General features: G+C 39.9%; 1 protein-coding gene across 1 annotated transcript; it reads left to right on the top strand.

Annotated features, from left to right (window-relative positions):
• The first annotated feature begins 321 nt into the window (after nt 1-321).
• LOC149282014 (tubulin gamma-1 chain) lies at nt 322-13824 on the top strand. The gene is made up of 11 exons (XM_089498651.1): nt 322-370; nt 2318-2430; nt 7412-7579; nt 7730-7798; nt 8627-8706; nt 9363-9489; nt 10031-10117; nt 10960-11109; nt 12346-12498; nt 12800-12961; nt 13627-13824. The coding sequence occupies exons 1-11, from the start codon at nt 322-324 to the stop codon at nt 13822-13824; spliced, it is 1356 nt and encodes a 451-aa protein (XP_089354777.1).
• Nucleotides 13825-14560: the final 736 nt, after the last annotated feature.

The raw sequence follows: 14560 nt of genomic DNA, 5'->3' as shown, positions 1-14560 counted from the left end.
CAGAGAGAATATTATTTTGTTGGCTTTTTTTTTTTTTTTTTAATTTTATTTTTCGAGAGTTTTCCGTACGATGACGTCATCACTACGAAATCCAATCACGAAAGAGAAAATTGACAGCGTCCCTAAAAATCCCTCCTTCCACAAGTCGTTAAGTAAATTGCTAGTCAAGCTGGGCGTGGGAGGACTAAGTCACGTGATGCCATACCGCCCCAAAACATGGCGGCCTACATAGTGTAGTTTATTCCGCGGTGTCTTTCCGTACAGTGACGTCCAGTTATCGTTGGGAGACAGAGCGCGGTAGGTGAGGCGGGAGTCTTGGCTATGCCTCGAGAGATCATCACCCTTCAGCTGGGCCAGTGCGGCAACCAGGGTGAGTATGTTATAAAAAGCAATAAAATGCGTTTTTGTTAAATTAGTCTTGATCAAGTAAACAATCTATATTTAATTTGCAATAAAGTATTTCGCCTTCTTTGAGTATTCTATTATTTTATCAATGATTCTGAAGCTTTCGGCAACTATTGTTATGGGTTACGTTAGCAAATTTGACTCTTTATCACAAATCCCTTATGTGTTTATTTGTATAGTTCATTCATACTTACCAGCACTCTGAGCTGAGCCTCCCTGACTGCCCAAAGGTGCATGATGTCACTTGGAGGACCACTTATAGATTGTGGTGTGACATCACTGTGAATTATGCTCATGTCATACCCCATCTTCTCCTCTTTTATGGCTACATGTAGTGCTCATGGCAGACCCTGGCTGAAACGGTTACTAGCTAGACAATACTAACTGCTTACCAAAGCATTTCCAGCTTTGGGAAACTGATGTTTAGGACATAAATTATATACATTGTACTATGTCTTGTGTGCTAAACGAAACTACAGACAGGAGTGTAGCTTTTTGCGCGGCAACGATGGTGGTGTAATTGGTAAAAAGTAAGATGAGGTGGGAGAATTGGTGTTGTTGCTACAGAAGCCAAGTGAAATAAGGAAAAAGGGCAGGCGGTATATGTCCCTTTTCTTTATATTTTTGCACACATACACAGTGGTTTACAGTAGGTGCATCAGGTTACTTATGTCACGGAGCTGGCTAGTCCGACCGACTACCTCCGCTGTCTTGTGCTCCCTTAGCCTGGGACAACACTTTCCCCGGTTCCCCAGTCACTAGCCGAGACTCAGTGTAGGGTAAAACCAAACGAAGACTGATTTATTTTAGACACACAGAGCTGGATATATCCAGCAAAACACACATTAACATAAAACAAGACATTGGGACACAAACCGCCCCCTTAATCTGCCTCAGAGACAACGGGCAGTAACGGGATTAACAATACAATAGGGGGAGACTGATTTATACAACATTAAACATCAAAGAATGGTGGTCACTCCCTGGTGGCAGATCCTGGCTGTCTGCCGGAGATAATCCTCTCAGCCAGTGATGAGATGATACTGCTGGGGGTAGCCACAGAAGTCTCTACAAACCCAGGGCCCATAGTCAATAGGGAGGAGGCTGGCAGTCAGGCTTCTCCAGTGGCCCCAGTGATGGAGGCTTCCGTCACAACTTAATTAAATTGAGAAAAAAAAAGACCTAGCGTTCAGCAGTTCCACAAGACCAAATAAGTTGATCCAGAAGAAGGGAAAAATCCTTCTTGACTCTAAGCCACCCTAAGTCAACATTACCTTATCTACTTTTATTTGTGTTAACCCTTTATGCATTTCATACCTCAAAAAACATCCAATTGTTGGCCAAAACTACTTCACATGGCAGTAACTCCTCTGTTCCCCTTTTAATACAAGCCAGCATCTTGCTTACCTTGAGTTGCCTGCGATTGTGCACAGTTGCAGCCTGTTGTCAAGAACACCCAAATCATTTTCCATAGAGAATTTCCCCGACACAAAACCATTTTGAACATAATTAGCTTTTTTTACCCAAGTGCATTTCTATATTAAATCGCATCTGCCAATAACTGTCTATTCTTCCATTTTTGCCTAAATCCATTTGCAGAGAAAGGACATCCTGATCAGGCTTTACGACCTAACAGTGGCCGCTAACATTTAAAGATGAACCAGAGCGATTCTGGTTAATTCAGATTTTTTTTTTTTTCTAATGGAAATCATAAATGTATTCTTGTACTGGGAGACATTTATGAAATATGGTATTTTTAATTCATTTTCTAGTTTGTTATTCAGAATTGCATTTGGGAGTACCCAATCCCTACGTCCAAGATATTTATTCTTCACCCCAGTTCATATCGCACTTGCTCCGAAATGTACTGCTCACGTGCACGACTGTAATAATCATGTTATTCTCTTTTCAGTTGGATTTGAATTCTGGAAACAGCTTTGCGCTGAACACGGCATCAGCCCAGAAGGTATTGTTGAAGAATTTGCCACTGAAGGCACAGATAGAAAGGATGTATTTTTTTATCAGGTGAGCAAGACACAATACAATAATAATTTTGTGTTGTTGATTTGCTTTACTGGTGGCTGTGGCTCGGTTCCCGGCAGGCAGTGCCACTCGGTTCACTGCAAATGCCTGAGAGTGCTTATGGTTTAATTATTTATAATGCATTGTTTTATATAGCGCCATCATATTCCATAGCACTATACAATGGTTTTGACATGATTGTCCCTTTAGTGACAGGCAACATTCCTGTAGTGGGTTTTAGGGATATTAAGTAGTTATACCACGCAGGATGTTTTAGAATTGTATTCATGTGACTTGTACTCTTCTTATTTAGCTTTAATGTACTCACATATATTGTATGTGCTTGCATTCTGTACTATAACTGTTCTTGGATTGCTGACTTGCTATTCAGTACAAAGGTACTTCGGGGGGACTAAACCTGATAAGCCTGCAAGCAGGGGCATCTTTACCAAATGTACCGGTTTGGCTATGTCTGTCAGTTATCGTTTTATCAGAGAGCATAATTCCCCGCAGCGCTGCAGGGGACCTGGATCCTCCTCTCTGGCAGCCGGTGAACATCTGTGTGATGCATGCAGACAACCTCCGCTGCTGCCGGGTCTTCTATGATAGAGCGCCGGCATAGAAGCCCTGGTGGAAGTGGCAAGCAGTAGCGGAGTTTGTCTATGCGCATCGCGCAGACATCCACCGGCTGCCCCAGCTAGACACAAGGGAGTCTGGGGATGCATTGGTAAGTCGGGGGGGGGTCTTAGAGTGGCATATCTATAAGAAAGGTGGATTATGAATTAAGGGGGGAACCTTAAATTGGCTATTGGTTTTCCCTGTTTCTGCTGACTAACTGCATAATAGGTAACCAAAATGTTAAAGTACATATTTCTGTTTATTAGGTAAAATACTGTTTTGCTATTCCACTTATGTGTTATTTTTTTCTTTAAAAATGTTTCTTTATAATAGTACCAAACTATAAGGGTGCATCCTATAATCGGGACAATATGGTACATACAGTGTATTGAGTATCCCTTACATTCCAAGTTAAAACTTTATATTTTAGGGTATTTTTATTTAGTGGTAGCAGTTATGTACAAATTATCACATGGGAGCTAGTGGAAGAACTGACTTCTTTTCTATGCAATAACAAGGTCAATAATGGCTAGGCCATTTTTAATGCCGGAAGGTAGGCACGCATCCCTTAAGTAGGCCCTTTGTGATCAGCAGCAGTGAGGATCGAAGGGAAAAGAGGGGAAAACAGTGTTTCTCCTGCTTAAAAAATATCGAAAAAAATTAAGTATAAATATTAAATAAATTCCAGTGACATCATCATGACATCCAGTTCCAAGGCACCTCGGTTAAGAAGAGTGTTTAAAGAAAAGAAAATAACAAAAATTTAAAAATAGATACCCAAAAGCATTTCTCACTAGAAATATACATTAAAATAACTCCTTCCTTGCTGACAATCCAAAGTTCAAATAGTGTAGTATCTAAGGGAGCGTGTTGTGTGTTATTATTTTTCTCAGAGGATTTTGTTGAACATAAAGGTTTTTTTTGTTTGTTTTTGTTTTTTTTACTTAGCGACACCTAGTGTGTGGAAAAGTAGTTGGAAAAATGTTTTACATTTTTACTTTTTTGACATATTATTCATAAATGACAGGCAATACAAAAGAAACCACTATAAAAAGAAAGCCCTAACGATCCTTGAAATACAATATATACCGTATTTGCTCGATTATAAGACGAGGTTTTTTCCAGAGCAAATGCTCTGAAAAATACCCCTCGTCTTATAATCAGGGTCGTCTTATAATCAGACCTCAAATAGGTCTGATTATGAGACTAAGATCCAGATCCCCCGCAGCGATGCAGAGGACCTGGATCCTCCTGTGTTAATCCCCCCCCCCCCCCCCAATTTACCGGTGCTTCTGAGTCCCCGGTGCTTAGTCCGGGCTGCGTGTAGAGCTCTACGCGATACAATCGCGTAGAGCTCTACACGCTTCCCGGACTAAGCACTGGGGACCCAGATGCAGGGGACCTGGATCCTCCTGTGTTAACCCCCGACCCAACTTACCGGTGCATCTGAGTCCCCGGTGCTTAGTCCGGGCTGCGTGTAGAGCTCTACGCGATTGTATCGTGTAGAGCTCTACGCTCTACACGATACAATCGCGTAGAGCTCTAAACGCTGCCCGGACTAAGCACCGGGGACTCAGAAGCACCGGTAAGTTGGAGGGGGGGGCATAACACAGGAGGATGCAGGGGACCTGCATCCTCCTGTGTTATGCCCCCTCCAACGTACCGGTGCTTCTGAGTCCCCGGTGCTTAGAGCTCTACGCGATTCGCGTGGAGCTCTACATGCTGCCCGGACTAAGCACCTGGGGCTCAGATGCAGGGGACCTGGACCCTCCTGTGTTATGCGCCCCCCCCAACTCAGAAGCACCGGTAAGTTTGGAGGAGGGAGGGGGAGTGTTAAATGTGGGTTTGAGGCATTTCTGGAGGCAGAGTGCTCTGTGAAATGCCTTTTAACCCCTTTAATGCCACTCTGCCTCCTGAAATGCCTTAAACCTCCCTATATGCCACTCTTCCCCATAATATGCCTTTTAACCCTCTAAGTGCCAGAGTGGCATATAGGGTTAAAAGGCATATCATGGGGCACAGTGGCATATAGGGTTAAAAGGCATATTATGGGGCACTGTGGCATTTAGAGGGTTAAAAGGCATATCATGGGGCACAGTGGCATATAGGGGGTATAAGGCACTTCTGGGGCAGATGTGCATAACTGGGGGACAGGTTGGAAAATAGAAGGAAATAAAACCAAAATATTTTTCTCAAGCATAGCTTTTATTAAAAAAAGTGTTTAAATGAATTAACATTTACTGGTAAAACTTTTTTCCTATAGGGTCGTCTTATATTCAGGCTTTTTCTTTTTTTCCTAAATTAATATTAAGATTTGGGGGGTCGTCTTATAATCAGGGTCGTCTTATAATCGAGCAAATACGGTAATTTGTGTGGATATTCTAAACATAGAAAATGGGAGCTATGGTTGAACAAAGGTATGCTAAAAATGGCAAAATTGGTCAATTGAAGTAAAACCCCCGGTCACGAAGGAGTTAAGCAAAACATGATACCTCAGGCAATCCACCTCCATTCTGGTTTTATGCACAAAACAGTGGGTGTCATTCTGGGGTTGTTAATAATTTAGAACCATTGCTATATTAACTAAATAAAGGGGCATAAATATTTTATAATGAGGATGCTTTGTTATCAACCTTTAAAACAGTTACTATAAAATTAGTGACATTAACGCCTTGGGTGGTAACGACTGCCAAGTGTGCACCTGTATACAAGTAAATGGGCAGCAGCCACTGGAAAAGTGAAAGCACTGTTTGGCTATATTTTCCCTGCTTTAAAGATTCAAACCTTAATCATTTATTGGTCTTTTCATTCCCTCACTGTATTGGTCTCTACCACTTCTGCTAGGAGTCTGTTCCATTTATCTACCACCCTCTCAGTAGAGTAAAACTTCCTTACATCACATCTAAGCCTATGACCCTCTATTACTTCTTGTCCTAACATTTTTCATCCTTTGTAATTTCCTGAAAAAAAAAAGTCTATCACATCTCCTAACTCCTCCCTTCTTATACTCACACCTTGGTGTAAAATTATGTACCCAGTGGTGGTGGTCTTTATGTAGCAATGGCATGATGGGGTCCCCTATTCTTTTGCAATAGTGTGAATGAGTCTGGACAGCTGGTGCGATCTTTCCCCTTGTATATCCTAAATTTTACTCCCGTTCAAAAGCATTAGTGACTCATTAAGTGACAATGTCCATCTGAATGAGGTTGATGAAATGTGGTTTGTGCTCCCATAAGAAGGTATGACCATCATTCTGGTCAAAGCCCAAATATTTTTAATTTCATGTGTGGGCCTGGCTTAGCTGCCCAATGTTTGATAAACAAATAATCAACAAATTATGAAATTGTCTCACTGGCATCAATATTGCTTTTGATGCCGGGAGTCTCTTCAGTCTGTTTACTGAAGAAGAGTTTTCAGGCAAATCATCGTCGCCATACACTATGCATATCACACAAATTACTGGTTAGGGCGACGGGGCCAATATTGGTGATTCTGCACAGATCACACATAACTTTAAAGGGACCATGCAGCTATGGCATGCATTACAGAGCTTTTTGGTTCAATGAATGCATATTAAAGTACTTGTAAAGTAAGTTCATTGGTGAGGTTGCATGGGACACTAGCCTGTCTCTTGAAGGGACGCTCCAACCATCACATACATTTTAATGCATGTGATAGCTGAATGGTCACGTTAAATCCCCACTTGCAAATGCATACAGGATTTCTACAGGACCCTTTTATATGCAGTTGTCTTTCTCTGCCCCTCAGCACATTAGCTTGCAGGAGGGGTGTTTGGGTGTACATGTCTCCTCTGAAACTGCAACCTTGTAGGGAACATTCTAACAGCATGCTCCATGCTCCAGTAACTGGCTTTTGCAAGATTTCCAGGGGGCCTGGCAAGACCTCCCCCCCCATACTTATTCCATAGAAAGTGGTCCATTTGATTTCAGTATAAGAACTTTCTTGCCAACAGTGGAGTGAGGATAGAACCATGGAGGGGCAGTGCCCTGCAGCATCTCCTTTTTTGGTCTCTCAAAACTGTTTAGAAAGCATTCTTTGTAGGTGATATTTAACTGTCCCTTAAGATCATTCTAAAATATACCTACGTAGCTGAACAAACAATAGTTCAATTATGTAAAACATCCCTGTATTTTTATTTATTAGTTGGTGATATTAGAGCTTCAAGTATGTGTCTGTCTTACAGCCAAATCTGATCTAGTTAGGATCATTACAGGCAAGTGGAACTGGATGAGGAAACATTGTCGCTATCACTTTTAGATTCTATTTTTTTTCTACTGTTTCTTTGGCCTGTTAGATTGCACCCTGCTCTCATGTAAAATGATGTGGTTTCTTTTTAATGTTTTAGGCTGATGATGAGCATTACATCCCCCGAGCTGTACTCTTGGATTTGGAGCCTCGGGTTATCCACTCCATCTTAAATTCTCCATATGCCAACCTCTACAACCCTGAGAACATATACCTGTCTGAACATGGAGGGGGAGCCGGAAACAACTGGGCCAGTGGCTTCTCACAGGTGATACTTTTGTTTTGGAAATGTGCAGAATTTAACCACCATGAGATACGGAGACATTGGTGTGTGTATACTGCCATGTTTTGTTTTGTGTTACGTTTTTCCCAGTTCTATTTTCTTGAATTTGCACTTCCTGTTGTCTTGGCTTTGTAGGGTGAAAAAATCCATGAAGATATATTTGACATAATTGACAGAGAAGCAGATGGGAGTGACAGTCTAGAGGTAAAGAGTTTCGTCGTAATCTTTCTGGGAGCAGCGGCTTCCTGTATCACTACATGCTACAGCTGCACGGTTTTAAGTCATAGTAGACGTCTTCTTTTTGTTGTAAACAATATTGAAGTGGTTTGGCATAGGCATGCGTGTCACGCTTTGCATTTTGTAAGCTATTGATGCCAAAGTGCATTTTATGGTAAAACCGAAGGGCAGGTTTGTTTTCTATAGCTACAGCAGTTTAAAAGGCAAGATGTAGCCATATTATTTCAAAAGAAAATTGAGTTTTGGTTAAAGTTGATAGCTTTTATTGCAGCGATCAACAAATTTGGTTGGGATGTAGGAGCCAGTTTATTCATCAGATATTAATTAACATACATGTTAACATATGTATGCACATGCACTAACACACACACATTAGCATTTGTGTATGTGCAGTATGTTAACAAACATAGTTTTATTGTAAGATATTTACACATACACACTCGGTAACATTTATATATCTCTGCCAAACACTAGATGCCAGGAAGAGATTTCTTGTTGCCATGGCGACCTGGGGTTTGTCAGGCAATGTTTTATTGGACCAATACGGAAAAAGATGTAAGGTTACATAAGTTTTCAGAAACTCAAAGATCTCTTCCTGAGACTCTTATGTAACTTTACATATTTTTATGATTGCCCAGCTAAATATGTCAACTTAATCGGAAGACTTTGAGGAGATACCACGCACAACCTTACTACGCGTGATGTTGTCAAATTCAAGTGACTAGAACTCTGCTGGCTCTTGGCACATAGTGAAATGATGAAAATGAAAGTTTTTTTTGTTTTTCACCTCAACAGGGTTTTGTGCTATGCCACTCAATAGCTGGTGGAACTGGGTCTGGTTTGGGCTCCTACCTATTGGAGAGATTAAATGACAGGTATGTCCTGAAATTTAAACTATAGATATCGCATCCATAAATGAAAAGAAAATCTGTTACAAGTAAATGAGTAAATACCTTTTAAGTGATTTGATTTTATCCTGTTCTATTCCTACAATCAGAATGGTTTACAAAACTTTCCTCACTTAACAGACATCCTCTGACAGTAATACCTCACCAATTCATTCACTTCTTCCTGGCAGTATTGTCCGTCCAACAATGCACATATGTGCAGACTATAAGATTGCGCGTTCTTATTCTTCCCTAACTGCAGTGGTCAAAGCTGATGGCACCAAGACACACAAGCCCACTATGAAGGCTCACACATAATAAAGCTAAAGGGGGGCTTAGGCTCTCTGCAAATTTGTTTCATATAAAAGTATTCTATGCAGGCCTGGGTGACTATTGGATTTCTACAATTGAAACAAATGTTCCTTTAGGAGCGCGATCCCTAGCCCTGATAGAACAATAATTTTTTTTTACCTATATGAATTTCAAGATAAAACAGCTTCATGTGGCTTCTCTCAATTTGCATATTTACTAGACAAGTATTTGTGTTTTATACCTCCTTCCATAGCAAGTTTGAGGCCTCGTGTATATGAAATTGTCATGCTTTGAGACTTGTTTTTATTTTTATTTTTTTTTATATGTATCAGATATCCCAAGAAGTTGGTTCAGACGTACTCTGTGTTCCCAAATCAAGATGAAATGAGTGACGTGGTGGTGCAGCCTTACAATTCACTTTTAACTCTCAAGCGATTGACGCAGAATGCAGATTGTGTGGTAAGATGAATAACAACAATAGGAAACATAATTTTAAGCTACTATTCCCTAAACAGAGGAAGGTCCAGTTACTAGCAGATGTGTACTGTTACCTACCCTTTTTTGCTAGTTTCATTAGCAGCATTACAAAAGGTAAGGGTATGTCTTTGGCCAAAGCGAAAAAATATCTCCAACATGGTAGATGTTGGAATCGCACATTAGAAGAATGTTGAAATGTGTCAGCTGCTGTTTATTGTTCATGTTTGTAAAATAATGCACTTGAGACAAAAACGCAAAGGTAGAATTTATTATTTGGGAAGCTATTTGAGGACATAAAGGTAGTCATGTAGTGACAAAGTTACACAATATCCACGCTTGATGTCATCTAGGGTATAGTGTATGGTTTTGGAAACCCAAGTATAAGACAAGACAAAGGGCAAAACAGGGAAAGAAACAGCAGACGAGATGGGCTGAATGCCTCTTTCTGCTGTCAAAGGTCTGTTTATGTTTATGCAGTGACCTCCAGTATATTTAAGTTTCTTCCAACCTCTTTCTTGTGTAGGTGGTTTTAGACAATACTGCTCTGAATCGAATTGCTACAGACAGACTTCACATCCAGAATCCATCCTTCTCACAAATCAATCAGTTGGTAAGCTTCCTTGTGTACAATTATATCATTATGTCTACCAAAGGTATATCATAGGATGAGGCACGTGTCTTAATATGGTAGTATAATGCTCTACATAATCTCATGTAGAACAATACATATTGGAACAGTCCCATGCTGCTTTGACAGGCCAGGAATAAATGGTTGCCTTTCTCCAAGAGTTGCAATATAAAATACCTTTTTTTATTGGACTAGCGTTTCATTTTAAGCTTTGGAGTGTATAAACCTCCCTTTGTCAAGTCAAAAGCATCTAAGTGAGACATGGGCAGCAGTATTTGGCTTAAGGAACACTATAGAGACTGATAAGGTACAGGTCACAGCAGTTTAAGGTGGTTGTGAGATAAATGGGGGGGTAGAAAAAGCGAGGGTAATTGCTTTTTAAAAACACAAACAAAAAAAACCCAAACTTGTACACATCTTTTTAGATACACGAGTTAAGCCTGTAGCATAGGGGAATGCATAAATTAAGAGTTCTTTAAATGGTATGTCATCTTGCTTTTGGTTGCTACACTATATGTTAGAACAACCAATCTCACTGAGCTTCTCCTGCAGTAAGACCTTGGTTGTCCCTGCATTGAAGGCTCACAGATCTCAGAGCCACTCATGCTTTTTATGTAGGGGAGTCCTTCATGATGTATAGCTGGATCAGTAGCCTGAAATTACAACTCCCATGTAAACTGATTTTAATGAATTGGACCCCTAGTCTTTTTCTGTTTGTGAGCCAGGAAAGTGCCATCTATGCTCTACCGAAATTTGGAATGTTTGTGTGGTATGAAAGCACTCCTGTCATTTGTTTTTATGTATTTGATTTTTATGTAATTTAGGTGTCCACAATTATGTCTGCAAGCACCACCACGCTTCGATACCCAGGCTATATGAATAATGACCTCATTGGTCTCATTGCCTCACTCATCCCTACTCCACGTCTCCACTTCTTAATGACTGGATACACACCTCTCACTACAGATCAGTCGGTAAGAGAGCACATCAAGTTTTTGCTTCAGTTTTGTCGTCATTTAAAGGTCTCTTTGTTAAAAGGAGAGTTTCAAGTCCCTCACACCTACCTTAAAGAAGAATTTGTATTAAGGTTCTCTGTTTTAAAGGGACCACTCAGCTCTCGTATGCATTAATGTGTATATGATGGGTGGGGTGTTCATCTCACCATTATATAGTGCATGCATCACAATCATTGACAGAATACAAAATGACTCCACATTTGCTGTTCAAGTTAAAATGTGTCATCATTTGATCAAAAAAATTGCCATCCTGCATGGTTTAAACATTTAATGTCTGTACTCTCAGGTTTAAAAGCATATGTCAAACTAAAATAGTTTGACACTAAAACACTGGGGATCTATGTATACAGATACATTTATTTATTTAACTTTTTGCATTCAAAAAGGATATTCCTAGGAGAAGCAGAACTAAGAACCTCATGGATTATAAGCGGGTACCTCTGTGTGATTTGACTTCTGGACTGCTACATTTTTAATACTTTTTTTTTGTAGTTTTATTCTGCTTTGGATCTTTCAGTGTGTTGTGTGGTTCTTATATTGGATATGTAGATCGTATGAATTTCAACAAGTAGATGTGGGGAGAATGTTTTAGATTTGTAAAAGAAAAAGTTACTTTTTGAGGAAATATAGCTTTTATAGAATTCTGTGTTGGTTTCCTCCTCCGTACCTGAATCGTTTCAAGCAGGCCATGTACCCGGGTATGCTGCCTGTGCATGCATTGTCGGCTCATCTCACTTAAACACAAGTTGAACGCATTCTTGAATTTTGAGACTGTAGTCTCATTCTTTAAGACTGAATCTGGGCTTCAATGTGCATTGTGCCGAAGAGATGGCTTATAGTTTTCCAGTCACATCTCCCTCCTGCCGTCTGTACAAGATCAGTAAGGGTTAGTGGCGGATAACTAAACAGAATGCCTAGTGGATAAAAACTTCTACATGCTGCAGATAAAAAAGCATAAGAAATAACTTACACATTATGGTCATGAGCTGGGTCACAGTGAAGCTGTAAAATCAATAAGGCTTGTGCACAGCAGTTTTACTCAGACCACACTGTGTAGAAACCTAGACTTTGCACATCTTGAAGGTGAAATCCCCAGCCATATAGACATTTTCATTCATTAACTACTACAGACATTTTTATTGCTTTTGTTATAGTTGCATGATTTTGTATTTTAATTCCCAAACGCTTCTGCAGGTGGCCAGTATAAGAAAGACAACAGTACTTGATGTCATGAGACGGTTGTTGCAGCCCAAGAATGTCATGGTGTCCACAGGCCGAGACCGTCAAACCAATCACTGCTACATAGCAATATTGAATATCATACAAGGCGAGGTAGATCCTACACAGGTAGGTAAAAGAATAACGAAGACAGAGCCTACATGTTTTCCTTGTGGAATTGGTTTACTTTATTCTCTCTCTGATTATAATTTCAACAAATGGCACTTTATCACTTAATGTTTTCATGTATGCATTACAAACATTGGTGAATTTGTATAACAACTTCTTTATATGAACACTGGATCTCCTTAATAGGCACATATTGTATCTCCAGATCACCCCTTAACACACTCTGCTATACAAGGATGAGGACTTCTGAAATTCCCAAAATTGTTTTAACTGAACTATAATTTTCCCATTCTATTTCTAGGTGCATAAGAGTTTACAAAGGATCAGAGAGAGGAAATTGGCAAACTTTATTCCCTGGGGACCTGCCAGTATCCAGGTTGCCCTGTCAAGAAAGTCACCCTACCTGCCATCTGCTCACCGTGTCAGTGGGTTAATGATGGCCAATCATACCAATATCTCCTCGGTATGTATTTCCATATCCGTATTTTTGCTGACATGCAGTGGAGAAAAATTACCAATGCTAATTTAGAGTTTCCAAATTATAGTACTGGAGCCTTGTACTTATTTTGGTTCTACTATTTACTATTAGTTTATTAAATATGGCAGAATATTTGCCTTTGCATTAAGGGACATGCTTAACACAATCTACCATAAGTAATACATAATAAACCTTTGTTTTTAATGCATGCAAGCAATTGTATGCATTTTTTTTTTTTAGCAATTAAAGAAATGAATTCTAATATGCTATCCGACAAGGAAGCTCACTTGACTTTACTGCACGTGGCCTGTAGTAGTCCCATTGAAGTCAGTGGAAATAGACAGCAGTCAATCAAGTGTATTCTATATGAACATTGATGTTCAACTAGCATACATGTAACTGGCTGCTGTTTGTCTCATTGATTTCAGTGGAAGTTCTTCTCCCATGGACTTTCAATTGTAGAGCTGCTGAGCATGTGCAGGAAGTATACTTCAGAATGAGTACACGTTCCTGTTTCAGTAGAGACAGCTAGTGAAAGGGCGCTAGGGAAATTTTTTTTTATTACAGTGTTTAAACCTGTTGTGTGTGAGCGTGTCTCCTGTGCTCCCTTGGTTTTAAGTTCATCTTTTTCCTCTGCCCACACATACCAGCTGTTTGAGAGGACTTGCCGACAGTATGACAAGCTGAGGAAGCGTGAGGCCTTCTTGGAGCAATTCCGCAAGGAGGATATCTTCAAGGACAACTTTGATGAGCTAGACAACTCTAGGGAAATTGTGCAACAACTGATTGATGAATACCATGCTGCCACACGTCCGGACTATATCTCATGGGGAACCCAGGATAAGTGATTTAGTGTGGGAGCAATAAATCATTTTCTAAGCATGGTGTATTCCACCTGAAAAGCACCACAGGATCAGTTGCTCCAGAGCAGAGGTGCTTAAACTTTTTTTTGAGAATTATCTAGCATCTACTGTTTGGGGATAAATTGGCCAGTGTTGGTTCTCATAGTTATACCACACCATTATCACAAACCTAGTCCTGCATGACAACCTAGGTGAATTTACTACAGCTGTTGAGTTGCATTTTATTTTTTTTATAGTCCTGTCACTGATTCTTGCAGGGAATACTCACTACAGTTAGTCCATGTGTCTCAGCGCCCTGATGTCACTTCTATAGAGTCTTTATATATGTTTATACTGAAGACAACAGGTTTACGAATTCCCTATTAAAAAAATCTAATTTGACAATTGAGTCCTTATTTTTTTTTAATTCTTGTGTATCATTCTACTTAATTTTATCTGGAGGGAGGCTAAAGTGAGTGAGTGAGTTTTTAGGACCCATGGTAGTTTTAGATGTTCCGGTTACATTGGTATCAACTAATTCCAGGCTACACAATACATGGATTTGTTAGAACAAGAAAGTAGTACACCATTATCTTGAACAGAGATGAACAATTGAAAAATACAAAGTTGCCCTGACTCACAATAGTGTCGTTTTAGTATAAACTACATTCAGTCCTGCAAAAGTAACCAAAAAAAGAAGCAATTCCTTAGTAGTAGGGCTGCAACAACTAATCGATAAAAT

This window comes from Sceloporus occidentalis, unplaced genomic scaffold (assembly GCF_023333645.1).
Source record: "Sceloporus occidentalis isolate IW3139 unplaced genomic scaffold, rSceOcc1.0.p SCAF_124, whole genome shotgun sequence".
Lineage (NCBI taxonomy): Eukaryota > Metazoa > Chordata > Lepidosauria > Squamata > Phrynosomatidae > Sceloporus > Sceloporus occidentalis.
This window is presented reverse-complemented; position numbering and strand designations above follow the sequence as displayed.